We start from the raw sequence: 26878 nt of genomic DNA on the forward strand, positions 1-26878 counted from the left end.
TGAGATATACAGTGAGGCATGCAGTGAGTTATACAGTGAGGCATACAGTGAGGCATACAGTGAGGTATGCAGTGAGGCATACAGTGAGTTATACAGTGAGGTATACAGTGAGGCATGCAGTGAGGTATGCAGTGAGGCATACAGTGAGTTATACAGTGAGGTATACAGTGAGGTATACAGTGAGGCATGCAGTGAGGCATGCAGTGAGGCATGCAGTGAGGCATGCAGTGAGGTATACAGTGAGGCATGCAGTGAGTTATACAGTGAGGCATGCAGTGAGGTATGCAGTGTGATCCATAAAGAAGACTGCCCTCCTCTGAAACCTTCACAGCACAGAAAAGGGAAGAGATGAAGCCGGCTACACAACCAGGTGGAACTCAGAAACGCTGGTCTGGCAGAACAAGGAGCCACCGATAAGCCCAGGGCTCTCCTCCTGTGCGAGAGGCAGAGTTCCTGCAGTTTTCCACAAGTTACATTTAAGACTTTAAGACATTTTCAAGACTTTGAATAGAATTGTATAGCCATCTCACAGCCGTACTGGCAAAAACGTATGAAATTCCATGAATGAATGGTTGGAGGGGAACTGATGGTCTATTACCGTACTGCTTACTTTACAGCCTGGACATTTACCCCAAATAAACACATTAAACAAGACACAGAGGAGTTATCACAACATATAAAGAACTTCCTAATCCAATAGATTTTTAACACCTATCAAAATCAAGACTTTTTAAGACCTCACAGGAACCCTGGAGAGGGGCTTAAGTTGAGGTCTACACCAGGGTTGTTTTAACTCACTTTCAATTCAGAATACTATTTCAAACTACAATTCACTGGAGCATTTATTCTCAAATAATTTCTTTAGACTGGAAGAACCATTCCATATTTTTTTTAATTGTCTAATTCTGAATGAAGTCCACATCAACTGAACCCACCGTGGTCGGTCGGTGTAAATGGTTTGGTTAACTGAACCCACCATGTGAATGGTTTGGTGAACCGAATCCACCGTGGTCTGTGTGAATGGTTTGGTGAACTGAACCCACCGTGGTCTGTGTGAATGGTTTGGTGAACTGAACCCACCGTGGTCTGTGTGAATGGTTTGGTGAACTGAACCCACCGTGGTCTGTGTGAATGGTTTGGTGAACTGAACCCACCGTGGTCTGTGTGAATGGTTTGGTGAACTGATCCCACCGTGGTCTGTGTAAAATGGTTTGGTGAACTGAACCCACCGTGGTCTGTGTGAATGGTTTGGTGAACTGAACCCACCGTGGTCTGTGTGAATGGTTTGGTGAACTAATCCCACCGTGGTCTGTGTAAAATGGTTTGGTGAACTGAACCCACCGTGGTCTGTGTGAATGGTTTGGTGACCTGAACCCACCGTGGTCTGTGTGAATGGTTTGGTGAACTGATCCCACCGTGGTCTGTGTGAATGGTTTGATGATCAAACAAGGAGGGGAGGATGTTGTTCCTTCCAACTGAATTGAACATCCCCTGGTTACCTCTGGGGGAACCCAACAGACCACAGGAAGAAGTTAATATTGGCTCTGTTTGAAACCAACAGCTACTGCAAGCTGCTAATCTTGATCAAGGCCAAAATGAATATAGTCCAGGAGAGGAGTTTAAAAAATAATAATAAAGCATAATCTCAATTTCAAGTAGAGCTTGAAATTCAAGTCTGAAAAATGAGAAGTATGACTAAAGATACGGAGTGGTAAAAAGTGTTTCAACATGCAAGTTGACTCGTATTAATGTCCAGACACAACAAAAGATACTGGGTGGTAAAAAGTGAGTTTAAACGTGCAAGTTGACATATTACTATATATAAGATACCATGGAGCCGCTAGACTGGAACTATGCTGCACTAGAAACGTTGCCTCAATGCACTCTTGCCTCGCATGGTTTTATGTGCAGAAACGCACATCCTTTAGATTAGCCGTCAGAAACATAATTAACTCTCAATCACCTATATATTTAGCAAACCAGTTGGTACAGAGAAGATATTCATAAACATAACCTTCCACTACTCCGCTACTCTCTCAGTGGCGAGGAGTAGCACGTGGGAGGCTCACGCTGCTCGGCTGAACTAGCCCCAGTTCTCACCACCATCTTCAACCTGTCTCTGGGCTCATCCTGGGTTCCCGCATGTCTTAAGGCAGCAACAATAGTCCCGGTTCCAAAGAAACCTAAAGTCACAGGCCTGAACGACTACAGACCTGTGGCACTCGCCCCCATCGTCGCAAAATGCTTTGAGAGACTGGTCATGAAACACATAAAAGCCTCCATACCGCCATCATTAGACCACAACCAGTTTGCCTACCGGAAGAACAGGTCAACAGAGGATCAGGGTCCCCACGATTGCCTTGAAATTTTTTTCCATACTACCTCCTGATTTTCCAGGTACCATATTAAGTGATGATCTATAGGCCCCTGAAGTTTTCCGCCCTCATCCGCGCCCCCCTCCCCTCACACACACAACCCCCTAGGACACCTGACTACTTACTTGATTTAAAAGATGTGCCAGTCAAGTCTACATTGTAAATGCTTAGAGATTATGTCTTATTGATAATATCAATGCATGAAATAATGCAACAAGCTGTAGATGAACAACAATTTATTGAACTGGAACACATGAGCACTGGGATTGATATTATGTTCTCTCTTCCACTCCTCTCCTATCTCATCCTGTCCTCTTCTCTCCACACCTCCCCTCGTGTCCGCTCCTGTCTTCTCTTCCTACTCTTCTCAACTCCTCTCCACTGTTCTCCCTTTTCCTCTGTCATCCTCCTCTTCCATCTTCGCGGCCTCTTCTCTTACTGGCTAACTGGCTCGTTATGAGAGCTAACGTTGGCTAGCTACTGTACCTGGCGCTGGCTAACTGGCTCGTTATGAGAGCTAACGTTGGCTAGCTACTGTACCTGGCGCTGGCTAACTGGCTCGTTATGAGAGCTAACGTTGGCTAGCTACTGTACCTGGCGCTGGCTAACTGGCTCGTTATGAGAGCTAACGTTGATAGCTACTGTACCTGGCGCTGGCTAACTGCCTCGTTATGAGAGCTAACGTTGGTAGCTACTGTACCTGGCGCTGGCTAACTGGCTCGTTATGAGAGCTAACGTTGGCTAGCTACTGTACCTGGCGCTGGCTAACTGGCTCGTTATGAGAGCTAACATTGGCTAGCTACTGTACCTGGCGCTGGCTAACTGGCTCGTTATGAGAGCTAACGTTGGTAGCTACTGTACCTGGCGCTGGCTAACTGCCTCTTTATTAGGGGTGGCAATAACCAGTTTCATCACGATACGATACAATATCGATTCTTTGGACAACGATACGATATTTGCCGATATCACAAAGTCTGCCACGATACGATACGATTCGATTCAGGTACCTGCGATCAATATGAGACGATATTATGTGCCCATTTAACACAATCAGTCACATTTAGATCAACTAAAAAAAGGCTACGGAAATTTAACACAGTCACATTTAGATAAACTAAAAAAAGGCTACGGAAATATCAATTGACGTTTTTATTTTTGAGCTCTTCCAGACATTTAAATGAAAAACAATCTATTGTTTTTAATACAAATAGACCTCCTGTTCACTGTAAAGTGCCACGTTTTTATATATTGAGCTTTAAACTTTAAGTAAAATGTTTTGGAACTCACAACACGCAAGCTAAAACCCCTTCCTCTCCAAAACCGTTCCTACAATTGTTTTATGTTGCATGATGATCATGTTTAAATATCAACATTATCTGTCCATCCTCAGTAAATAATATCAATATAATAATACTCCTCACTTCATCTGGTATTTTCATACACACACACACGCATTTGACCCGTTGCGGGAAAAAAACTGCACAGACTTATATCGGGTCTCAAAATAGACGACTGAAGCCCTGCTCTCGCTCTGCTGTACAGAGCTAAACAGAGTTTCACAACACTGGCCGCGGGGCGGATATGACGTCGCCGTCGCCGGATTTTCAAAATAAGAGTATCGCAATATGAATCGATCTTTTTACGTTGCATCGATCCTATTTGATTATTGATAATAGATCGATCTGGATCGATGTATCGTCCCACCCCTACACGTTATGAGAGCTAACGTTGGTAGCTACTGTACCTGGCGCTGGCTAACTGGCTCGTTATGAGAGCTAACGTTGGCTAGCTACTGTACCTGGCGCTGGCTAACTGGCTCGTTATGAGAGCTAACGTTGGTAGCTACTGTACCTGGCGCTGGCTAACTGGCTCGTTATGAGAGCTAACGTTGGCTAGCTACTGTACCTGGCGCTGGCTAACTGGCTCGTTATGAGAGCTAACGTTGGCTAGCTAGTTAGCAAGATTGCACTGCTTACTAACTAACGTTGATAAACCCAGGTTTACCACACAGTTAAAACACAGCTACTTACATTTGAGGATAAACTTGCATAAGAAGTTTCACTCAAGTTTCACTGTAGATGCCGCCAAGGCTCCCTTGGCTCACCAAGTTGCCTGCATCAAATTCCAACATCCAATATACCATATAGGACGCCAAGAGCATGCTCTACAACATGGGATCATCCATTTCTATCTACAGTAAAAGCTGTTCAAATGTATAGGGTTTTTATAAACTCATGTTAATTCTGTGCTCAATAGTTAAATTTTATTACACATCATCCAATACAATTTTCCAGGACAACTGTTTCTATTTCCATGTAATTGGTCACTTTTGCTCAGTTTCCATAACTTTCCATACCTGGAAAATGAAAAAATTAATCCCATGTTTTCAATGTTTTCCAGGTACCGTGGGAACCCTGAGGATGCTATTGCCATTGTGCTGCACACTCTGCTGGAACATCTAGAGCAGAGCCAGAGGCACACATATGGTAGACTCCTTTTTGTTGACTTTAGTTCAGCCTTCAACACTATTCTACCCAACAAGCTTCACAGTAAACTACACAAACTCGGACTGAACACCACACTATGCAATTGGATCTTGGACTTTCTTACAAATCGCACACAACATGTCAGGATTGGCAAGCACACATCCCCCACCCTGCCCATTAGCACCGGGGCCCCTCAGGGGGGTGTACTCAGCCCACTTCTCTACACACTTTTTACCCACGACTGTTGTTCCTCCTCTCCATCTAACATCATAGTCAAATTTGCAGACGACACAACAGTACTTGGCCTCATCAAAGGAAATGATGAGACCTCATACAGGAGGGAGGTTGAGCGACTAGTGGAGTGGTGCGATGGTCATAACCTTGCTCTCAACTCCACGAAGACCAAGGAAATGATCATCGATTTCCGCAGGACTGGTGACCTCAGCCACTCTCCACTCCTCATTGGAAATGAGGAGGTGGAGAGGGTTTCAAATTTTAAGTTTCTGGGGGCTTGACTATGACTGATGACCTGTCCTGGGGGGATCACCATTACCTCTGCTGTGGGGAAAGCACAGCAGCGCCTCTTCTATCTGCGGAAACTTAAATGGGCTAAACTCCCACAGGGACTGATGGCTTATAACTTCTACCACTGCACAGTAGAGAGTGTGCTCACGTACGGACTACTGGTGTGGTTCTCCAGCTGCACCAGGGCAGAGAAGGAGGCCCTCCAGAGTGTTCAAGGCTGCGAGGAGGATCACTGGAGCTAGCCTTCCAGATATCTCCACAGTCTTCAACTCCCGCTGCCTACGTCGTGTGAATAACATCCTACAGGACCAGTTCCACCCAGCACACCATCTTTTTCAACTGCTGCCCTCTGGTCGAAGGTATAGATCCATCCAGTCCGGAACTAGCAGACTGACCAACAGCCTCTACCCACGGGCTGTGAGGCTGCTAAACGATCAACAACAACTTGCCGCCCCGCACCCCCACCCCCTCGCACCCCCCGTCCCCAACCCCCTGTGACATAACTCCCACTTCTCCATTACAACAATAACTGTGAACCGGACTTGCATTGCTGCACTATACACTAGTTCATCCATTGCAATAGTGTATATTAACTCACTGGACCATCCATTAAATCACTGGGCTGTGCACAACGTCCGATCCCCAGTCACCGGCTTTCCCACCCCTAACACTGCCAATTGTATTAGTATGAACGACCAGCCAAGCCGGAAGCAACGCCGAGAGCTGGGCTCGAACCCAGCATCTCCTGCGTTAGTGGCGAGCGCCTTGCACACTGCGCCACTTAGCCGGCCTGGCAAATGTTAATTTAAACATGCAAGTAGTTGACTCATATTAAAGTCAAGACCAATCTTTCGCCATCGACTAAAAACACAATTCAATCAATATCTGAAATAAAAAGTTTCGTCTATATTACTACCAGTACCTACTATACTAATAATATTCTCTACTACTATGCACTCAACACTTCAACACTGTTTGATGGACATCGTTTCTCAGCTGAAAGAGTTGTACCCTTCCTGCTGACCTGTCGTACAGACCTGTAAGTCGCTTGGGATGGGAAAAGCGTTCAGCTAAATGACTAAATGTAAGACAACAGCACAAGAAAGATACCGAGTGGTAAAAAGGGAGTTTAAACGTGCAAGACAAAACAGGCAAAATGGAAACGGTTGACTTATTAAGGAGCACAAGGTAGTGCGTATGAGAAAGTAGAAGGAGGAAGCGGCAGGTATTCCGTGTGAAAGGATACGAGAGAGGCAGTGTCTGGTCATGGGCAGGCAGGGGTTCATACAGCGGGTTCCTTCCACAAAGGAGATGCACTTCTCGTAAGTCGTCCTTGTCGTGTGTGGCTACAATTAAAAAGAAAAACCTTCATTAAAAACCCGAAAGCAAGACATTTATCACAGTTAACCGTGACATTAACTGCAACCAAGGCCTGAAGGAAAATGTACACATCACCTGGAAGGAACATCAGAGAGGATGAGACTCAGCGTTCCTGTTTCACTATTACCCCCAATTAAAGATAAAGATCAGTGACGATTCAAATGCTTTTGTTTGCTGCATAAATTAAAATTTAGAGTGCAAAATAGAGTTCAACAGCCATTTACCATTTAATATGCTTCTAAAAATAGACCCAGTCTGCACTTTATGCATTTATTCTATTCCGTCGATTTTATGCACATTTTATTCCTATTCTTATGTCTATTTCTACTGCTGCGAAGCACTTTTGGCTGCAATTCTGGTATGAAAGGTGCTATACAAATAAAGTGCATTATTATCATCTATAAAAATGAAATGGGAACATGAGTGACTTGGGATTCACAGGAGAGGATGTGCATCTTCAATGATCTTCTCAGATCCTGCTCCTAAATGTTTACATTCCCCCATAGAGCCTCTGCATGATAGGAGTTCTGTTCTGATTAAGATAAGCATCATTGAGGTCCGCTGCTCCTGAGCCACTGTCTAACTCTAACCTTCTGATTACCAGACGGTCTTACATACAGGTGTATGCCCAGCCCATATGGGCTTACAAGACACAAAAACAATAAGTATATAATAGTACTTGACAAATTACTTGACAAATGACATATAGACCAAGATGGCCACAAAAAAAAGGAAATACAATAAAACGTAATATAACATAAGCTGTAAGCAATGTATGTAAACAAAGAAACAAGAGGAATTCATATACAATTATATAGGATATAGTGTGCTCTACCTCCTGAGCCACTTTCCAAACTTTTAATCCCTATTGATTGATTGATTGGACATTTTAATTAACAGGTTGCAGAATGGGTACAGTACAGCTCAATACACACAATTGTTAAGGGGATGCAGACCAGAGAAAGACTTTCGTCTTGTTTACATCAGGGTCCCCCATTTTCAATTCATAATGAGTTGAAATGAATGAATCCAAATCTGATCCAATCAGATGGGGATTAAAAGTGTTGAACTCCTGGGCCCAGACGACCGCTCTACCTCCTGAGCCACTGTAACCGTAACCTTCTGATTACCAGACGACCAGCTCTACCTCCTGAGACACTGTCTAACCGTAACCTTCCGATTACCAGACGACCAGCTCTACCTCCTGAGACACTGTCTAACCGTAACCGTCCGATTACTGTTGACCAGACTGTTGACCGGAACCCGCAAGAGAGACCACATCACCCCTGTCCTTGCCGCCCTTCATTGGCTTCCAGTACGCTACAGGATAGATTTTAAGGTTCTCCTATTTGTTTTTAAAGCCCTTAATGGTCACCTCCCCTCCTACATCTCAGACCTCCTATCCCCCTATTCCAACACCAGGTCCCTCAGGTCAGCCGATCAGAGGCTCCCGACAGTCCGGAGGTCTAACCTCAAGCTCAGGGGGGGCCATGCCTTTGCTGTCGCAGCCCCTGAACTGTGGAACAGCATCCCCGCCTCCACTAGGCTCCTTGCCCCCTCGATAGATGCCTTCAAATCTAGGCTCAAAACCCACTTCTACCTACTAGCCTTTCCCGTTCACTGACTCATGCCCCGTTTTCCTGTGTGCTTGCCTGTGTGCCCTCCCATAAAACTGAGTGCGATTGTTGTCAATATGTATCTATGTATCTACCCTCTGTACAGCACTTTGGTTGACACGTGTCATGTTAAATGTGCTATACAAATAAATCTGATTGATTGTCTAACCCTAACATTCTGATTACCAGACGACTCTACCTCCTGAGCCACTGTCTAACTCTAACCTTCCGATTACCAGACAACCTGCTCTACCTCCTGAGACACTGTCTAACCTTAACCTTCTGATTACCAGACGACCTGCTCTACCTCCTAATCCACTGTCTAACCTTAACCTTCTGATTACCAGACGACCTGCTCTACCTCCTAATCCACTGTCTAACCTTAACCTTCTGATTACCAGACGACCTGCTCTACCGCCTGAGCCACTGTCTAACCCTAATATTCTGATTACCAGACGACCTGCTCTACCGCCTGAGCCACTGTCTAACCCTAACCTTCTGATTACCAGACGACCTGCTCTACCTCCTGAGTCACTGTCTAACCCTAACCTTCTGATTACCAGATGACCTGCTCTACCTCCTGAGCCACTGTCTAACCCCAACCTTCTGATTACCAGACGACCTGCTCTACCGCCTGAGCCACTGTCTAACCCTAATATTCTGATTACCAGACGACCTGCTCTACCTCCTGAGCCACTGTCTAACATTAACCTTCTGATTACCAGACAACCTGCTCTACCTCCTGAGCCACTGTCTAACCCTAACCTTCTGATTACCAGACGACCAGCTCTACCTCCCGAGCCACTGTCTAACCCTAACCTTCTGATTACCAGACGACCAGCTCTACCTCCTGAGCCACTGTCTAACCCCAACCTTCTGATTACCAGACGACCAGCTCTACCTCCTGAGCCACTGTCTAACCCCAACCTTCTGATTACCAGACGACCAGCTCTACCTCCTGAGTCACTGTCTAACCCTAACCTTCTGATTACCAGACGACCAGCTCTACCTCCTGAGTCACTGTCTAATATTAACCTTCTGATTACCAGACGACCAGCTCTACCTCCTGAGTCACTGTCTAACATTAACCTTCTGATTACCAGACGACCTGCTCTACCTCCTGAGCCACTGTCTAACCCTAACCTTCTGATCACCAGACGACTCTACCTCCTGAGCCACTGTCTAACCCCAACCTTCTGATCACCTGGGCCCAGGAGTTCAAAACTTTTAATCCCCATCTGATCAGATTTGGATTCATTCATTTCAACTCATTATGAATTGAAAATGGGGGACCCTGATGTAAACAAGACGAAAGTCTTCCTCAGGTCTGCATCCCCTTAACAATTGTGTGTATTGAGCTGTACTGTATTGTACCCATTCTGCAATCTGTTAATAATCCATCAATAGGGATTACAAATGTTGAACTCCTGGGCCCAGGCGACCAGCTCTACCTCCTGAGCCACTGTCTAACTAGGGATGCACAGATCCCATATTGGTATCGGCCGCCGATATCAGTAAAATAGCTGGACCGGGTATCGAGAGAAAAAAAAAAATATATATATATATATATATATCACACTTTTATTTTTATAATAAATAAAATAAGAAATAACCATTCAGTACATTTATATCTATGTGTTAATTTGTTACATTTAGTTTCACTAAGTTAGGAAAGTAATGTTTTAAGTCAAGCCTGATGTTGCCTTGTAGCACAAAAGAATGATCCCAGTCTCTTCCACACAGTGACAGTGAGGCATACATTAATTGAATGAATGAAGTTTATTTTCTGTCTTTGTTTACAACAAATCAAAAACACACTTGTGATCCTTTACAATTCTTAAAAAATATATATATATTTTAATATATATAAAATTAAAAAAACGTGGATTAATTTTTTTTTTAACTTTTTCATCAAACAATGGGTATCGGAATCGGTATCGGTATTGGCCGATACCCAAACCCAGGTATCGGTATCGGGACTGAAAAAGTCGGATCGGTGCATCCCTATGTCTAACCATAACCTTCTGATTACCAGATGACCAGCTCTACCTCCTGAGCCACTGTCTAACCCCAACCTTCTGATTACCAGACGACTCTACCTCCTGAGCCACTGTCTAACTCTAACCTTCCGATTACCAGATGGCCGCTCTCTACCTCCTGAGCCACTGTCTAACCTTAACCTTCTGATTACCAGACGACCACTCTACCTCCTGAGCCACTGTCTAACCCTAACCTTCTGATTACCAGACGACCGCTCTACCTCCTGAGTCACTGTCTAACCCTAACCTTCTGATTACCAGACGACCAGCTCTACCTCCTGAGCCACTGTCTAACCCCAACCTTCTGATTACCATAGATATATATAGAACACTAGATAGCTTACCCACGCTGCCGGCCAATGGAGAGCGACGTCGTCGTAGGGCAGCCATCTTGCCCCAGGCAGCTCAGCTACTGATAACATTAATGTCTACTTTTTTACTTTAATGTCTGTTTTTTTTTTACAAACCGCTTGAATCATAGCCACGTTAATAATGCTTGTAATAAACCAAACAGTTTGTAAATCGGTCAATATTTCAGCGAGTTATGAGTATTTTTGTCTGTGCAGATCGCTCACCCTCCAACAGCTACCATAGAACGTAACAGAAAGGCTGACTGGGGCAAGATGGCGGCGGTTCAGCGACACTGGTGACTCCGCCTTAAGCTATCTAGTGTAGATATATCTATGTACCAGACGACCTGCTCCACCTCCTGAGCCACTGTCTAACCCTAACCTTCTGATTACCAGACAACCTGCTCTACCTCCTGTGCCACTATCTAACCCTAACCTTCTGATTACCAGACGACCTGCTCTACCTCCTGAGCCACTGTCTAACCCCAACCTTCTGATTACCAGACGACCTGCTCCACCTCCTGAGCCACTGTCGCCCCCTTGTGTCGGAGAAGGGTACTGCACGGAGGCCCACCTGAGGAGCTCCGTCTGTAGCGGCCTGCCTCCTCTCCCGGAGCCGCCGGTGAAGCAGCGCCTCCACTCCGTACCGCCGACGGTAGCGACGCAGGGCCTTCAGCTTCCGCAGGTTCTCACGCTCCTTCAGGGACAGACCCTCTGGGCCCGTCAGCAGACTGCTCCCTGGAGAACAACACACAGGAGGACCAAGTTTAGTTTTATCTGTCACATATAATAAAGGTACATGACGTACATTACAGTGACATGCTTGGTTCCGCATGAGCCTCCTGAGATTCTGCTTCATGCAGTAAAAAAAAAGTTAAAAGAATAAACACCAAACATATATACACAAAACTAAAGTACAAAATGCAAGAATGAGGTGGAGTAGATGTAGTGCAAATATTTTTAGTAATAAATAGATCAAATATGGTGTGGTGTTAAAAGATATTGTAGTGTCTAAGTGAATGTTAAAAGTGAGTGTGTGCAATGAATGTAGAATGGATGAGTTAGTGTGGCAGTTATTTTTTTGTTTTATCGTTTACACCGTTTTTCCTCATATTCAGATCTAATCTTATTGCCTATATTTTTCTACCATTACCCTGCCCATACCTCCCCCCTGCTGCTATGACCTCTGAATTTCCCCAAGGAGATCAATAAAGGAAGACATTATCTCACCTAGGAGATCAATAAAACATATTATCTCACCTAGGAGATCAACAAAGGAACATCTCATCTCACCTCAATAAAGGAACATCGTATTAGGGCCGTCTTAACACTTTCAGTGCCCAGCAGGGGGCGCACATTTAGTGCTTGAATGCCCACCATCCACTTCAATGTTAGCATTAATATCGCCTAATCTATGTTTTAAATTATGGCCTAATGTGTCTAATCTGCCCCGTCGCTTATCAATGACTCATTTTCCAGTCAACATTGTCGAAGCGGATTGTTTATCTATCGGTTCATTTGAAAAGCCCTCGTTTTCAAGACTTTTTTTTTTATATGTTATTCTCCATATTTCTCCAAACAACTCACTATATCTTGTTCCGTCGAACCAAACAATCATAGCAACAAATTAAAAAAACATTAAAAGAAAAACATAAAAAAATAAGGAATTATAAACAAAAGGTCAAGAGCAATGTGTTTGGTTAGCAGACATGTCCAAAAAAGGAGTAGAGGGAAGCTAAGCTTATTGATCCCTACCCCCTTACATTTATATTTGTTCTTCCATTAATTTTACTAGATATAACATAATTTAGTGTATTACAATATAGAATATACTTTTACTTCTATTAAAAGATTACAAGAAAAAAAAACTTGATTCACTTGACAGCAGTGAATATAGTACAGCACTACACACACAATATAACATAACTTTAGCTATATAAACTATATAAACGCCCTGTACTGTAATATTCTAGAACGTTGTAATTTTTCGGCCTATTTATGAATAGTTTTCAAATAAACGCTAGATTATCGATAGTATATGTGTACGTATGCACACTGGTGCCGCGAGCTGAAAATCGATTCTCTTAATTCCTGATCGCTCGCACAGTCAAACAGCCATATCACATATAGGGGAAAAGCGTATATCTCCGTGAAAACAGGTCTGATTATCCTAAGACTGGTAAAATAGATTCCTTACCTGAGATCAGATGGTATCCAAATGGATTATTCCAATTCCTGATCGCCATTCCAAAAATCGATAATTTTATTGATCCAACGCGTATACTGTAAAACACATATTACACGCTGTGCTGAGGCTCCACAATGACTGGGATCATCTCCGGTTACATGCGTGAGAAGTAAAATGTGGATTCCGGAGTTTTTCTCTCTCATCCATTTTCATTGAGTCCATTCCAAAAGGGTGCATTACCATCTGGGAGACGATAGGGGGCGCCTTTTTCACATCTGAGCTCCTGGTGGAGCTGGTTTCCCAACGGTAGACTCGGTTGATGAAATATGAATTCAGATCGCTAATAAAAAAAATTCTCGTGATGGGCATTCAGGGGGCGGGCTGATAACACGAGTTATGTCGTGATGGGCATTCAAAGTGTTAAATACTTCAAAGCTTTGTTCGATGGGTATGGGATTCGAATATGAAAATAAAATTCGATTCATGTTTGATTTTTTTTGGTGCAAAATCAACTCTGCCTCTCTTTGTTAACTACAACAAGCAATGCTGTTTGTTATTTAAGATGAGGTCGGACTCGGCACTGACAGATTTGTGTTCATTGTGCTGCTTTTATAAAGCCTCAAATGACGGCTTACAATATTTCATGAAAGAAAAGTGTTTAGTTTGTCTAAGATTTAAAAAGGTTTATACTTTACAGCACTGACAAAGTTGAACAAAGTGATGTACAAGTCCCACAACATAAAAAAAAAAAATAATAATAAAAAGAAAATATTTATAATTTCTTTTATCTCGAAGCTTCGAATTAAAATAGAATCTCGGCCCCCGAAGCTTCGAATTCCAAAAAAAATTCAAAGGTCAGCCCTACATCGTATCTCACCTAGGAGATCAACAAAGGAACATCTCATCTCACCTAGGAGATCAACAAAGGAACATCTCATCTCACCTAGATCAACAAAGGAACATCTCATCTCACCTAGGAGATCAACAAAGGAACATCTCATCTCACCTAGGAGATCAACCAAAGGAACATCTCATCTCACCTAGATCAACAAAGGAACATCTCATCTCACCTAGGAGATCAATAAAGGAACATCTCATCTCACCTAGATCAACAAAGGAACATCTCATCTCACCTAGGAGATCAACAAAGGAACATCTCATCTCACCTAGATCAACAAAGGAACATCTCATCTCACCTAGATCAACAAAGGAACATCTCATCTCACCTAGATCAACAAAGGAACATCTCATCTCACCTAGGAGATCAACAAAGGAACATCTCATCTCACCTAGGAGATCAATAAAAGGAACATCTCATCTCACCTAGGAGATCAACAAAGGAACATCTCATCTCACCTAGGAGATCAATAAAGGAACATCTCATCTCACCTAGATCAACAAAGGAACATCTCATCTCACCTAGATCAACAAAGGAACATCTCATCTCACCTAGGAGATCAATAAAGGAACATCTCATCTCACCTAGATCAACAAAGGAACATCTCATCTCACCTAGGAGATCAACAAAGGAACATCTCATCTCACCTAGATCAACAAAGGAACATCTCATCTCACCTAGGAGATCAACAAAGGAACATCTCATCTCACCTAGATCAACAAAGGAACATCTCATCTCACCTAGGAGATCAATAAAGGAACATCTTGTCTCACCCAGAGTGTCGTGCTCCACCTTGCGAGTGTGCAGGTATCTGCGCTTCTTCTCTTTGAGCAGGTGCTGCAGGCGTTTGAACTGGTCGATGTAGAGCGACTGGAGTCTGATGAGCTTCTCCCTGGTGATCAGCGCCACCTCCTCTGCCGTGTAAACTCCTGCGTGTCTGAGGTCACACAGGGTTCATTAGTAGGATGTAAACTCCTGCGTGTCTGAGGTCACACAGGGTTCATTAGTAGGATGTAAACTCCTGCGTGTCTGAGGTCACAGGGTTGATATTAGTAGGATGTAAACTCCTGCGTGTCTGTGATGTCACAGGGTTCATTAGTAGGATGTAAACTCCTGCATGTCTGAGGTCACACAGGGTTCATTAGTAGGATGTAAACTCCTGCGTGTCTGAGGTCACAGGGTTGATATTAGTAGGATGTAAACTCCTGCGTGTCTGTGATGTCACAGGGTTGATATTAGTAGGATGTAAACTCCCGTCTGTGATGTCACAGGGTTGATATTAGTAGGATGTAAACTCCCGTCTGTCATGTCACAGGGTTGATATTAGTAGTAGGGATGCACGATAATTATCGGGCCGATACCAGCAATTATGACGTCATCCCGATAATGTTATTGATAGCTCCGATAATATATAATATATTTTTTGGTAAAAAAAATGCGGTGTGGGTGAATTTGTTTTTACTGTAGGCTCCTCCCGTTTTGCCAGTACAGTGGTAGGACTGATAGCGTGTGGTTTAGGAAGCGCTCCCTTTCTTGGCTGTGACGTAGCCACGTAAGTTTCAGAGGCAGCGCGGATGTAAACAAAGATGGCGTCAGTAGTGTGGGAATAGTTTCAGAGGAAAAAAGTTCGCTTTGTAACAAATGCAATGCAGAAGTTCCACGAGGAGGGAAAAGGGCAACAACAACCTATAATACATCCAACCTAACAAGTCACCTGCAACATCACCACGATGGTGTGTTAAAAGCCTAAGACGACGCGCAAGCAGCTAAAGCTTATTGCTCCGTAGTAGCCAGGTTAATTTGCACCACCAAGCACTGCTTAAAAGCTAGCGGCTTGAGCCCTTGGGTCATTTCTGTCAAACTTCTTTAATTTAGCAAATGCCTCGTCAATAGGTACAAACGCCGCTGGTTCCTTTGTAGCTGGCTTTGGATTCACAGCAGCTTTAGCTGCTCGCGCGTCGTTGTAGGCTTTTAACACACCATCGTAGCGGTGGTGATGTTGCAGGTGGCTTGTTAGGTTGGATGCATTATAAGTTGTTGACGGATTGTGAATTTTCTGATTCAAATGATATTTATTTGGAAAAATAAATATGGTCACTTTATCAGTCAAAACTGTTGTCTTGGCTTTGTTTATAGTAGTAACGCTCATGTCATGATAAATCTGGTTAGGTCAAAACTACAGGAATATACATTTAAAAAAAACGTTTATAATACAATAAATATCGGTATCGGCCTTGAGGAGCAGAAAGTTATCGGTATCTGTGTCAAAATCAATATCGTGCACCCCTAATTAGTAGGATGTAAACTCCCGTCTCGGATGTCACAGGGTTCATTAGTAGGGATGTAAACTCCTGTGTGTGTGATGTCACAGGGTTCATTAGTATTAGGGATTACCGATCAATTTTTTTTGCTCCAGATCCGATCCCGATCATGTGATTTTGAGTATCTACCGATACCGATCTTTCACGATCCGATAAAAAAAAAGAGAACAATTTATAATAAAAAAAAATTAAAAAAGATTTCTCCCATCCCAATTTCTCACATTGACGTTATCCAGGTGAAAAGTTAACTTCATTCAAGCGAGGCATTGCAACCGGAGTAATCTAAAAACTCCGCCTCCAACCTGCTGCTTCATGAGAGCAATGGCGCCATCGTCTGTAAAAATCAGGTGACTGCAAGTTCTGCAACTAGTGGATGTCCCTCATCCTTGACATAAATCATTTGATGTATAATTAAATCAAAGGAAATGCGTTTGTTTTGGCTAAATTCTTCTGCTCTGTGTGACAATAAATAAATGAATGATGATATGCAATTTAAAACCAAAACTAAGGCCTCAGTATGAGTTTAAGACGTGAATTGAGTTTAACACTGGTTGCCATGGGTTAAATTCATGATATACCATAGGTTGCCGGCTCTATTTGTCTATGGAGAAGTACCCCTTCTTTGCATGGCTATAACTTTTTAAATTCTATTGCTACATTGCCATTATTAGGGCCCATTCAAAGTCCTATATGTATTGTTCATCGTGTAGCAACGTTAAACTTTTTCATTCACATATTCATAGTAAAGTATGGTCTAATGTATAAGTATGTTTTCATCTCTTTCTGCAGCTTTCTCCAGAACGTGATCTATAGCCCCAAATGCATTATATTGATGATGCAATACAGTTTTATGGCAATCAGCGCGATATAAAAAATTCCAACTAGACGTACTTCTAGAAGTTACTACACGTCATCTGATGTTGACCGGATGGGCTAGGGGGCGTTCCGTGGGCAGCGTTATACCAATCATCTAATGTGGGTCAAATGTTGATAATAGCAGTTAGTATCGAAGACGGTAACGTTACACGCTAAAACTCACCCCAGTCTCCGCGCGCCGTTGGGCGATCATCGTAGAGTAGACATTTTATCATTATGGGATGTAGATTTACCCGGTCCATCTCCAGCTTGTATAATGGTATATACGTCCAAATCATGTTGTTTATAGAGTTATTGGCAATCGATCGCTGTGTATTGTGACGAGCTAGAATGCCGGGACCTATAGCGAGTGCCCGGAAGTAATACGGCCGTCCAGCACAACCTCTATGCCACTTCCTGTTAAGCGATTGCGCCGATCGGCCACCAGATGGCGCTCCTGAACCGCCAGAGAGCTCAGTGGGTCCTCCTGGTGGATCTCAGGCCAGCGGAGGGGACATATAAATCCGATCGCAGATTTTTGAAATATTGATATAAGGACGCTGTAAAGCGTCCTCCGGCAACTTGAGCATGGCCGGGAATGACGCTTTTAAGCATTTCCTGGCAGCCAAAGTGTTAAGACGTATTTAACACTTTAATCGCCAAGGACGCCTAAACTCGTCATTCCCCGCCATGCTAATTCTGCCAATGACGCCGTAACACGTCATTGAGATCAATATTTCAAAAATCTGTGATCGCAATCATATTTCTCCCCCGGAGACTTGAGATCTACTGTTGATCCCCTCTCAACTCTCCAACTGTTCAAGAGCGCCATCGGTTGGCCGATCGGCGGATCGCCCAAACCGTAAACGGAAACTGGTGCTCAACCAAATTCGGTCCGATCACTCGCTATAGGTCCCGGGACTCGAGCGCGACACAATGGATAGCGATCCGTTACCAATAACTCGATAAACAACATGATTTGGACGTATATACCATTATACAATCTGGAGATGGATCGCATATTTCAACATCCCATAATAGGAATATTTTTGCTCCACGCTCATCGCCCAACGGCCCGAGGAGACTGGGGTAAGTTTCAACGTTTTTTTTTTACCGTATTCGATACAAACTGCTCTAATGATCATATCACCCACACTAGATGAATCATCTAACGTTGGCCACGGAATTATAAACGACCCCCCCCCCATCCGGTCAACATCAGATGATAAGTAGTAACTTCTAGAAGCACGTCCATTTAAAAAAATTTATCTCGCACCGATCGCTATCAAACTGTATTTGATCATCAATATAATGCATTTAGGGCTATAAATCACGTTCTGGAGAATGCTGCAGAAAACGATAAAAACATATTTATACTTTAGACCGTATTTTAGTATGAATATGTGAATGAAAAAGTATAACGTTCCCACATCCTGAACGATAGATAATTGACGTTGAATGGGCCATAGTAATGTCAATTTAGCAATAGAATTTAAAAAGTTATAGCCCTGCAAAGAAGGGGAACTTCTCCATAGACAAATAGAGCTGGCAGAGGACGGTATAATGATGTACATAAGCCTGGCAAAGAAAGTGTTAAGACAGTATGAGTTTAAGACGTTTGTTGAATAAAAAAAAAAAGTTAATTTTTTTTTATATCCCATTTTCCCCCCCGATCCCGATCTTCTGAAAATCACGTGATCACCCCCCGATCCCGATCACGTGATCGGGACATCCCTAATTAGTATGGATGTAAACTCCTGCGTGTGTGACGTCACAGGGTTGATGTTAGTAGGGATGCACTGATTTCACCATCCGATACAGATTGCTAACCTTTCAGTATCAACCCACACCACGTACAGAGCCACCACTTTTACTAACAGGATAGACTCAGACCAGTTTAGGGAAGTTCTTTCCCTATAAATCCCATTATCTGGAATCATAAAATGCATTGTAGATCAACATTCCAGCATTTGCTTTGTGAATGAGTCCCAAGTTGCCAAGATTCAGCCCCTGAATCACCATCTGCTAGTCAAGCCTAGTTTTGAATCGACCTCTCAAGCACCGCCCTCTTTTCTTGATCCTCCAATCACAACCGTTGCTTCCCTCAGACAAACAAGTCAGAGGGAAGTAGCCAATCAAGAGTCTGTTACTAGGCAGTCTACTTATAGCCATCAGGGACTGTTGAACGGAATAACACCTGAAATTTGCCAAAACTGCACGTCCAGAGCTCTGCCAATGAACCAACAAATGTGAAAGTCAGAGAGACGTACTTAAGGGGATCCTCGTGGTCACTGTCGACACTGTCGGCCTCGCTCTCAGGCTCGCCTCGCCACGTCTGATCCAGGACCAGCGGCCCCTGCTCCTCCTCGCTCCAACTGTCCTCGTCTGCACAGACAGAGAAGAGACCAAACACAGGTAACGATAGAAACAGAGGAGAGAAAATCTGAGAGCAACATCCATTCTACATTCATTGCACCCAAAATAACCATAACGTCAACAACACCCATTATGTTGCATTTACTGACAGGAATTGGGCAAATATTTGAAACCTCAAAGAAATCCTGGTTGTTGTGAGACAATATCCAAACTGACGGTCTTGCTCATGTCATGCTCTGGTTGGAATTCCTTTCCACCCGGTTCCCACTGAGGTGAAAAGGAATCCCAACCAGAGTATGACATGAGAGAAAAATGGCTGCCATGAGAGTATGGTCAACGGAATAAGCACGTAATTTAGTGGTCAGGTGTGAAATGTCCTCATTTCAAAAGATGGTAGATAGAACTGAATCTACTGTTGTTCCACCTAAACAAGCCAGTGTGATTAACTAGAATTAGATTAGATTCACTAGATGTATTGTAGGGCTGGGCGATATGGCCTCTAAATGATATCACGATACACGATATATATTGCGATATTTTTATATTTCCTCTAAAGCACTTAAAAATGCTTGATTTAACCATTTGATGGATAGTCACGCCAATATGATGATTATATAAACCTCTGTTGTCATTCAAGCCTCGTCAATATAACCCCCCCCCCCCCTTTTCTCACTAATGGAATTGGTGTCGTGGATCACTCCCCTGTGGGTTAGCTTAGTTAACGGCTAACTTAGTTACCATCTCTCTGGGTGTGTGTGCGTGTACGTGACGTAAATTGGGTGAGTGTGTGCGTCTGTGTGAGGGAGAGAGGAAAGTGCTGCACTAAAGTAAGTCTCATCTCAGCCGCGGCGGCCTAGAAACTGACGTGAGGTTTTGTGCAATACATCACGATGTCCACGATATGTTTAAAAAGTGTATCGTTAATGAATTGTACCCAATATTTATTTAATATAGTCATATTGCCCACCCCTAATGTATTGTCATCATGCAGCACAAGTACAGTACAACAAAAAGAAGTTTGGCATCCAACCGGAGAGCAAATTTAACAGTAAAATGCAATAGTAATATACAATGTACAGGTGATTAAAACGGGATATAAAATATATAAATTAGTACTATTGAGTAATAGTGCTAATCAGATGCATGTACAGAGTTGTAGTATTAGTATATAAGAGTAGGTAAGGGATATGTACAGATATAGTCATAGTATCTACAGATATGTAACAAGGATTATATGCAGATACTAGTATGTATAGATAGATGTGGATAAATATGTACGGTAAGAATAAATATATATACATGGTATATACAGCATTATTACATGGCGTTTTAACATTCGCCGAAATGCTTGATTGTGATTGGTCAATAGCGCTAGTCATTGCCGAGCAATAATAACCGCTGTGCGCAGCTGTAGCAATCAAGCCCACTGACACACACTGCATCAGTGCAGCCAATCAGACACACCTGCCGGCGAAGCTGCCGGCGATGACAGCGCGGAGCGACAGAACAGAACTGCGTCTGCATTTGATCTCGTCTTGTCGATGGTGTAAAATGAATTAGGTATATTGTTAGTAAGTTAGCCATGTAATAAGCGGGATAATGTATAGCTATACTCGGTCATTGTCGCAAAATAATTGACCTTCACTGACGTTTAAAGAACACCTCGGCGAGGCGCCTCGGTGTTCTAAACTCCCTGTCGGTCAATTATTTTGCGACAATGACCTCGTAGCTATACATTATCCCTTACTTAGTTATGGGTTATATGCGGGTATATAAGTAGGTATACACAAGGGTTATATGCAGGTATATTCAGACAGATATGGATTTACCTAGAATGCGGCTACCTTCGCTGCGTCCTCCGTCCAGGCTGTGCGTTTCTGCGCGGCTGTAACCACTGAGCTGAGAGAGCAGCAACTCCGGGGACGGACCGGAGACCTTTCTCATCTGAGTGCGGAGAGACATGGCGTTCCTTCTGGCATGCTCAGCGCAGAACGTCACGCTGAGAGGGAACAGGAAGAGGCCCGATCGGGCTTAAGAGGTTAATTTCCATTGTACACGTATAATGTGTATGTGACAAATAACCTTTGACCTAACAGAGATGGTGGAACCTTACAGGACCTAACATAGTTTAACTTGACAGAGATGGTGGAACCTTACAGGACCTAATTTAGTTTAACTTGACCTGACAAGAGATGGTGGAACCTTACAGGACCTCATTTCTAACCATTAAAACAAAAGTATCTGTTCTTTCTAGGGGTGGGGGGGGAAATCGATACGTAGTAGTATCGCGATACTTTGCGTGGCGATACTGTATCGATACAGGGACGCCAAGTATCGATATTTAATTATTCATAAAAAAAATATATAAAACGTTTTTTTTTTCTTTTTTTTTTGTATAAGGAAGTTGCATTGTTCATTTCAATACCTGTAATAAATAGTACAGTAGTCCACACACACACATGTGCATTCAGTTAAGTTGGAATATGACTGTAATACAAACAGTTCAGTTTGTCAGGTACATGCAACACAGATTACAGTGTTTACATCTATCTGTCTGCTTGAGAAAATACCATGTTCTGCAATAAAAATTATTGAAGTGAGATGAACAGACTGAACTTTATTTTATTAGATAAAACATGTTGACAGTTGAACTTTTCAGTAAAAAAGAAAAAATCTGATAAAAATATATATATCGCAATATTCGCGATATATCGAGTATCGCGATACTATTGTATCGCGGCTCAAGTATCGCGATAGTATCGTAACGCGAGATCTCTGGCGATTCTCACCCCTAGTTCTTTCCGTTTTGATTGCTTTCAACTCACCCATCTTTCTTCTCCACCTTGGGCGCGGCGTTGGGGCAGCGCTTGCCGTTCTTGGTCGAGACGTAGCTGCACTGTTTGTAGGGGGCGGTCTTGTCCTCCAGGATGTGTTTGATGCAGAACTCCAGGGCGTCCAGGCGTGGGTGGGAGCAGGGCCGCTGGGTGAAGGAGCAGGCCTGGGGCTCCTGAGGACGCGCCGCCTGGCCCACGCGGCCCCGGTTCGACGGCAACACGTGGATCCTTATTCTGTTCATTGCGAAAACTGAAAAGAGAAATCAATGGTACGTTCAGATCAAGATCGAGTTGCTACTGTACCGTGTGAACATTGGGTGGTTGGGCTATAAAGATGTCAAACGTTGATAAATAATAAAGATCAAATCAAACATTCCCCCTACATTTATTAATTACCTATGCTATAGCTTCAAAGTTGGCCTACTATTAGTTATAGAAAATAATTGTCTATTTGTATTACTCCCTCAGAAAACATGCCGTTCTTGGGATAGAAGCATCTACATGGGACACCTACAACTAGAATTCCTCCAACGTTTTCATTTTGTGCAGGAAACCCATTGGAAACACCTGTGATGCTACTGCTAGAGCTTCTGTCCCCAGGCCATCAGGACGCTCCCTGTGATGCTACTGCTAGAGCTTCTGTCCCCAGGCCATCAGGACGCTCACCTGTGATGCTACTGCTAGAGCTTCTATCCCCAGGCCATCAGGACGCTCCCTGTGATGCTACTGCTAGAGCTTCTATCCCCAGGCCATCAGGACGCTCCCTGTGATGCTACTGCTAGAGCTTCTATCCCCAGGCCATCAGGACGCTCCCTGTGATGCTACTGCTAGAGCTTCTATCCCCAGGCCATCAGGACGCACCTGTGATGCTACTGCTAGAGCTTCTGTCCCCAGGCCATCAGGACGCTCCCTGTGATGCTACTGCTAGAGCTTCTATCCCCAGAGGCCATCAGGACGCTCCCTGTGATGCTACTGCTAGAGCTTCTGTCCCCAGGCCATCAGGACGCACCTGTGATGCTACTGCTAGAGCTTCTGTCCCCAGGCCATCAGGACGCACCTGTGATGCTACTGCTAGAGCTTCTGTCCCCAGGCCATCAGGACGCTCAATGACTCTATGCAACGTTAACCCGTCCATTCTACATTCATTGCACACACATCTACACACTCACTTTAAACACTCACTTTGACACTTTAAACACTATACACACCATATTTTATATATTTATTACTCAAATATTTGCACTACATCTACCTCATTTTAGCATTTTGTATAGTGTTTGGTCTTTATTCTTTTTTTTTTACTGTATGGAGCGCAATCTCAGGAGGCTCATACAGAACCAAGCATTTCACTGTAATGTACATGTACCTTATATGTGACAAATAAAACAAAACTTGAACAGACCCTGTGTGGGCTGGGTGGGTATAGTGATATGGATGGACAGAGGGGCAGCTTGTGCAGGTTATAAGGCCTAAAAGAAAAAATAGTTCGTTTCCGGTTGCCGACCGACCCTGCCGATTTAGGTGCGACCCATTTTTTTTTTTTACAATAAAGTTTCATAGAAATCTTAGTCAAACCTTTAGTATTATGGATATTAAACATGCTGGCAAAGTACATGCATCCATGTTGTTGTGAACATTTTTAATTAAATAAAGAAATTCCCTATCCATAGTCGCCGTGGGAAAGAATAAAATAAAAAATAAAATAAAAGCCCTACCTACCCATGGCCTTAACTGACAACCAACAGGAAACAAACTAGGGCTGGGCAATATGGCCAAAAACGTTATCGCGATAAAATTATAAAATTATTTTCATATAACTCGATATCGATAATTATCGTCGATATAATGTCTGTCAAGTTTAATTAACTTATTATGCCCAGCGCCGATGGACGGGCTATTAATAGACTTGTTTTTCTGCTGCGAATGTCTCGAGTTGATGTCGTCATCAGTCCGCGCACGTTAGCAGTTAGCCAGAGCGAGCAGTGTATCCCATGACAAAGTACTAAATATCACTAAAATACTCTGTTCCGCCCCAATACATTGCAACAACGTCCACCGTATACCACACACTACTATAACCGTGGCATCAGAATTCACGCCACACACATACTCGGCACGTAAATATATAAAATAGCGCCGTGCAAGCTAATTAGCCTAGCCAGCCTTGTTGTCGAGTCCTACCTCCGGGTCTCCTTCCGCTGTCGGCCATCTCCTTCACTGATTGGTTGTTAGTGCGTGTGCTCATATCCAAGCTTGGAAAATCGATATATCGAAACTTTGCGACCACGTTTCATGTTTATTTCGAGGAAATAATTTATCGCGATAGTTATCGTTATCATTTTATCGCCCAGCCCTAAAACAAACAATATTTTCTTTTATGCCCAACGCAGCTCATATGGATGGACAGAGGGGCAGCTTGTGCAGGTTATAACGCAGCTCATATGGATGGACAGAGGGGCAGTGTGTGCAGGTTATAACGCAGCTCATATGGATGGACAGAGGGGCAGTGTGTGCAGGTTATAACGCAGCTCATATGGATGGACAGAGGGGCAGTGTGTGCAGGTTATAACGCAGCTCATATGGATGGACAGAGGGGCAGTGTGTGCAGGTTATAACGCAGCTCATATGGATGGACAGAGGGGCAGCTTGTGCAGGTTATAACGCAGCTCATATGGATGGACAGAGGGGCAGTGTGTGCAGGTTATTATAACGCAGCTCATATGGATGGACAGAGGGGCAGTGTGTGCAGGTTATTTTAACGCAGCTCATATGGATGGACAGAGGGGCAGCTTGTGCAGGTTATTATAACGCAGCTCATATGGATGGACAGAGGGGCAGTGTGTGCAGGTTATTTTAACGCAGCTCATATGGATGGACAGAGGGGCAGCGTGTGCAGGTTATAACGCAGCTCATATGGATGGACAGAGGGGCAGTGTGTGCAGGTTATAACGCAGCTCATATGGATGGACAGAGGGGCAGTGTGTGCAGGTTATAACGCAGCTCATATGGATGGACAGAGGGGCAGCTTGTGCAGGTTATTATAACGCAGCTCATATGGATGGACAGAGGGGCAGCGTGTGCAGGTTATAACGCAGCTCATATGGATGGACAGAGGGGCAGCGTGTGCAGGTTATTATAACGCAGCTCATATGGATGGACAGAGGGGCAGCGTGTGCAGGTTATAACGCAGCTCATATGGATGGACAGAGGGGCAGTGTGTGCAGGTTATAACTAGGGATGCACGATATTGATTTTTTGACACCGATACCGATAACTTTATGCTCCTCAAGCCGATACCGATAACCGATATTTATTGTTTTTTTTTTTTTTTTTTTGTATTTATAAGCTCCGACGTCATCGGTACTGCTATCGGTACTCTTGAGGAATTTAAACGTCGCAAACTAATCTTGTTGGCCGTTGTCATCATCATCATCATAATTTATTTATTCGTACATGGAATTACCACAGTCCAACAGTACATATTCATATAATTCACCAAAAATACCATGGCCGAAAGGAACAGGAAGAAGAAAAAATCTTATATATACCTGCCCCTACGGCCTACACAACACACCGATAGACATATTGTGTAAAACCAAACAGAATATACCCATTTTGCAAAAAAATAAAAAATGTAACATCAACACAACCAAATTAAATCAACATAAATAAACCCATTTTGTTTATCTATCAGTCAAACTACATATTTAGGTTCATTCATTTACACACACACCCCCACACACTTATATAATGTATTATTAGGGATGGGAATCGAAAACCGGTTCCCGTTGGGAACCGGTTCCTAATTGGCCGATGCCTGGAACCGTGTGGCTCCCGTGACTTTCGATTCCCTTATCGCTGCCTACAGTTGCGCAATAATGTTAGCCGTTAGCATGTAGCCATGGCAGACTCTATTTGATTCCTTAATGGCTCGAAATTGCCTGGGTTTTGGTAATATGCTCCCGAAATGCTCCTGCTGTTTGGCTACTTCTATGTGCAGTGAAAACTACTTGAATGCTTTAGAACCTAGTCATTGATTTAGATCAGGCTGAGCTAAAATTAGCCGCGGAGCTAACGTGAGCTAACGCTATTTAATCAAGCTCACAAAGAGAGATAAACAGCTGACAGCGGATAGTACAGGTACAAATACAATAAAACAGCAGGTGGGGGCTGTTGTGTAAACCTTGTACTCTTTAGTTCACATATAATGAGAGACGGAATGTTTGTTTACAAGACTGTAAGCCAGGAAGTACAGTGGTGCAACATACAAATGTGTCCGTGTAGCAACACAAGCCAATACCTTATAGGACAGGGGCCCGGGGAGCTCTCTCTCTCTCTCTGTGTGTGTGTGTGTGTGTGTGTGTGTGTGTGTGTGTGTGTGTGTGAGAGAGAGAGTGTGTGAGTGAGAGACAGAAGTCAGAGGAATAACAACCTGTTATTCAATAGATTAAATTAGTTTAAGAATAAAAAAATAAATACATTTTAAGAGAATCTCAAATACATTATTTTATTTAAGTGTAGGCTATAGTTAATGTTTTATTTTTTACAGTTTTTGTATTTTTCTGACATGGGGGCTCAACAATAAATGACAATCAGAAATGTCAAGTTGCATGTTATTCTAACCAGCTTAGACCC

The 26878-nt window shown here is 43.3% G+C and overlaps 1 protein-coding gene across 2 annotated transcripts in view; it reads right to left on the reverse strand.

Moving 5' to 3' along the window:
* Positions 1-26878, reverse strand: part of kansl2 (KAT8 regulatory NSL complex subunit 2) — a 43828-nt gene that overhangs the window by 6026 nt on the left and 10924 nt on the right. For both annotated transcript variants that reach the window (XR_014620691.1, XM_084333829.1), the window contains exons 2-7: positions 22235-22493; positions 21239-21408; positions 19304-19418; positions 14631-14794; positions 11346-11509; positions 6633-6732 (exon numbers count right to left, since the gene is read on the reverse strand). Coding sequence is in view for 1 of the 2 variants with exons in the window: in XM_084333829.1 (XP_084189955.1) it covers positions 6633-6732; positions 11346-11509; positions 14631-14794; positions 19304-19418; positions 21239-21408; positions 22235-22485 (964 nt within the window). In the remaining variant the exon portion in view is untranslated. The remainder of the gene's footprint in view (positions 1-6632; positions 6733-11345; positions 11510-14630; positions 14795-19303; positions 19419-21238; positions 21409-22234; positions 22494-26878) is intronic.

Source organism: Notolepis coatsorum (assembly GCF_963971535.1).
Source record: "Notolepis coatsorum genome assembly, chromosome: 17".
Taxonomy (NCBI): domain Eukaryota; kingdom Metazoa; phylum Chordata; class Actinopteri; order Aulopiformes; family Paralepididae; genus Notolepis; species Notolepis coatsorum.